Source organism: Gymnoscopelus microlampas (genome assembly GCF_963454915.1).
Source record: "Gymnoscopelus microlampas genome assembly, chromosome: 11".
Lineage (NCBI taxonomy): Eukaryota > Metazoa > Chordata > Actinopteri > Myctophiformes > Myctophidae > Gymnoscopelus > Gymnoscopelus microlampas.
In genome coordinates, this window is record NC_139948.1 from 46,236,524 (window position 1) to 46,240,354 (window position 3,831).

At 45.6% G+C, this 3,831-nt stretch overlaps 1 protein-coding gene across 1 annotated transcript in view; it reads right to left on the minus strand.

The window, feature by feature from the left end:
* Nucleotides 1-685: 685 nt before the first annotated feature.
* LOC311056349 (cytoplasmic phosphatidylinositol transfer protein 1-like) overlaps nucleotides 686-3,831 on the minus strand; it is a gene marked incomplete at its 5' end in the record, with an annotated part of 125,382 nt that continues 122,236 nt past the window's right edge. The window contains 3 exons of the mRNA XM_084072913.1: nucleotides 686-1,065; nucleotides 1,743-1,806; nucleotides 2,445-2,600. Coding sequence (XP_083929039.1) covers nucleotides 731-1,065; nucleotides 1,743-1,806; nucleotides 2,445-2,600 — 555 coding nt within the window. The 3' untranslated portion in view covers nucleotides 686-730. The remainder of the gene's footprint in view (nucleotides 1,066-1,742; nucleotides 1,807-2,444; nucleotides 2,601-3,831) is intronic.

Here is a 3,831-nt window from a genome sequence, read left to right on the forward strand (position 1 = left end):
GGGCGCTCGCCTGGCAGCGCTTCACGCTCCAGTTGAAAATATTGCCGCTCTCAGCAGGCAGAGGAAAAAGAGCCTCGCGAGCGCACGGTAGCCTAAATGCCCAGCGGCAACGCCCAAGCTGCTGGAGTCTCCAAAAAACGTGGCGCTCCCATTATAAACAATTAAAAACATGCGCTGCGTGCTCTCAGGAAAAAAAAATATCTTGGTGGACACGGGGCCTAACTGCAGTCGACTGTTGTTGGTTGTCATTATCTGTTGGTGATCATTTAAAATGTAGAGCCTGCACCGAGCTACGGTATGGTTCAAGACTCATTCATTCTCAAAAAGACAACGTTTCGATTCATAGCGGATCTCGGATAAGGTCGACATCTTGACCGTAGCTTGGTGTGCTGGCTCTAAGTTTTAAACGATGGTATTCTTTTAACCCAGCACCCACTGTCAATGTGCGTATATAGTTAACCTCTCATCATCGGTTGACATATCTGTTGACACAAGCTTGCTGAAGGGTGGGCGCTTGGGGGGATTGGGTTGGGGGGGGGACTGGTACCGCCAGTGGGCTTGGGGGGGACGTTTATTTTTGGGGTCTGGGGACCACCAGGACAGTGAGAATAAGTCTCACTCAGTGGGATGTACTGTGGGCAAACGCGGGCATCCTCCGTCGATTGGCACACGGAGGGAGGGCACACTCGGCACTTTGACACCGCCGACACGGACCCCCGTGAAACCGGCCTCATTCCGGCTGGGGGGGCGGGGGGCTGGCGTTCCAGGAAAACATGCTGAAGAAGCCCCCCGAGTTCCTGCGGGCCGCCTGCGGATCGGGCAGGGTCAGGGTCTCCGGAGCCGACTTCTTCCTGGGCCGGGCCTTGGGCACGGGCAGGCATAGCTCGGGCGCCTCGGTGGACATGGGGGTGGAGGGAGCGCTGCTGTACCCGCTGCGCTCGCACAGCGGCGACGACAGCGGCGGCATCTCACTGATGGAGATGGACGGAGGGAAGGGTCCGATCTTCAGGTTGGTGGCCTCCTGGCTGGCTCGCTCGTACTCCCTCACCTCCTCCATGCTCATGTCTGTATGTGTGTGGGGTTGGGGGGGGACAGCATACACAGTTAGACGACCATTGGTGTAAAGTAACTAAGTACATTTACTCAAGTACTGTACTTAAGTAAAATGTTGAGGTATTTTTTACTTTACTGGAGTATTTCCAATTTTCTGTACTTTTACTTCTACTCCACTACATCTCAAAGGCAAATATTCTACCTTTACTCCACTACAATCATTTGAAAACTTTAGTTACTAGTTACTTTGTAGAGGTTAGGGTTAGGGTTTTTTGATGATCACAAAGCCTACATTAACCACTTCAGGCCTATATACATTTCTTTCTTTTGTTTTTTTATCCCAAGATTTTGTAACCCATTTTTTCCACCCAGTGCCAATTACCTATGTAATCCCGGGCGCTACTCTCTCTCTGCCAGCCTAGGGAGAGCCTAGAACTGAGCTCATGCCTCCTTCAGGAGCTAGCAAGCCGCTTCTTATCACCTGACAGGGGGGAGTTTCCCCGGTTGGACGTAGCGCGTGGAAGGAACACGTTATTCCAACCAGTTCCTTTCCCCTCCATCAGGCGCCCTGAGGACTGAGGAGTCAGTGCTTCCTCTCTGAGAGACAACTGTAATGTTCATGGATGTCAAGCTACAGCACCCCAAAAAACAGAGAACACTATATTTCCACCGACAACAGCTGAACTTACCAATCCACTCATCCACCCAGGCGAAGGCCTGTCTATGTCCTAGCAGGAGAACATCTCGGATCACCTGAGGAGAGTATAAAGCATGTGAGTGACACAGAGCCACAGACAGTGGTGTAAAGTAACTAAGTACATTTACTCAAGTACTGTACTTGAATACACTTTTGAGGAGTTTTTTTTTTACTTTACTGGAGTGTTCAATACTTTTACTTCTACTCCACTGCATCTCAGAGGCAAATATATATATATTTTTTACTCCACCACAGTTATTTGAAAACTTACTTCAAATAATGACTACAGTAGCTACTTTGTAGATTTTGATTATTATTACAAAATCACTTCAGCCCTATATACACGTAAGCTATTTGAAAATAGACGATCTACAAGCTCACAACGCGTCGCAAAGCGACGCGTTGTGAACTTGTAGAACTGCTATTTTCAAAGCATTTTTATTCATTTGGAAACTTGGGAAATGGGACATTCTGCAAAATGTGTACTTTTACATTCAGTATTTTAATGCCAATACTTTTGTACTTTTACTCAAGTAAATTTTGAATACTGGACTTTTGTTTGTATTTCTACATTGTGGTATTGGTGCTTTTACTGGAAGTAAAACATTTGAGTACTTAATTCTTCTCCCAGTGGCCACATGTACTGTAAATGAGATATTTTTCACAGTGAAGCCATAAGACCTTTGGTCCGGACCTTGTGTACAAACTGCTCCACACGTGTCTGCAGACCCCAGACCTCGAACTTGACAGTGACCAGTTTGTAGGAGCACATGATGGGGTCCTGGGTGTCCATCCAGCCCTCCTTCAACAGGCCTCTGTTGGTCTTCTCTGACTTGAAGTATCGCAGGTCCTGGAACCGTCAGAAAGACACGATAAAAGGAGTGAAGAAACTATAGGTCTGTCAAAAGACCAGGGGTCCTTGGGGGACCTTTTTCCATATTTTATACTTTGGCTATTCAAAAATAGCAGATATACAAGCTCATAGCGCGGCACCGAGTGCCACGCTATACGCTTGTAGATCTGTATTTTTGAAAAATCTTGAAAATGTGTGCAAATATTTTAATATATATATATATTTAAGGCAAACATTTTTAACACAATTCTTTGCTTCTGGGGGTCCCTGGCACAACATATTTTCAGGTGGGGGTCCGCGGCCACACACGTATCGATTTGGGGGTCCTTGGCATGAAACAGTTTGAGAACCACTGCTCTACACGTCTCAGACTCTTAAAGATACCATGTTATTTAAACAGATGCCATGTTAATTGTTTACCTGGTATCCTATACTGTAGTTTCAATGTACAGATTGTTATTTCGATAGTTTATGTTGTTTAGACTGATGCCAATGTAGGTTCTTGGTTTACCTGGGATCCTAGTTTCTTGAGTCACTACACTGTCTCTCTGCATTCATGTGATCACCCTGCTTATTGTAAAGTCGCTCTGGATAAGAACGTCTGCTTAAAAGCCTAAATTGTAATTGTAAATAGTAATAAGGCGTGATTAATTATGATAAGAATCAGACTTTGTTGTCAGATCAACAGGTTTACAGGTGTAAAGAATTGGGTGAAATTTTGTTTGTGCAGGAGAGCAAGGAGAGAACATAGGACAGAAACAGGTCAAAAGACAAATCTAAGATATGTACATTTACACATGACTCACCATCGCAAATATGCAAAAATATATACCTTTTCTCAGTATATTGTTGTTGGGAACGGAAAGATAATAGCACAATAGGACCTGTGTTCAGTACAAGCTTCAAGGAAGCACCAAGGGACGTCTCCCATCACAAAGTTTACATGCATTAATCACCGCTCCCCTCAGGCTACTTAAACTCGCTCACTCATTAGTCTTGTGGGCTGTGATATAGAGTGAGTGTGTGTGTGTGTGTGTGTGTGTGTGTGTGTGTGTGTGTGTGTGTGTGTGTGTGTGTGTGTGTGTGTGTGCGTGTGCGTGTGCGTGTGCGTGTGCGTGTGCGTGTGCGTGTGCGTGTGCGTGTGTGTGTGTGTGTATGACTTTGAGATAGCAAACTTGAAGAAGTCAGAGGAGGCATTGCGTATACTTGAAATGGATTAAACAAATAG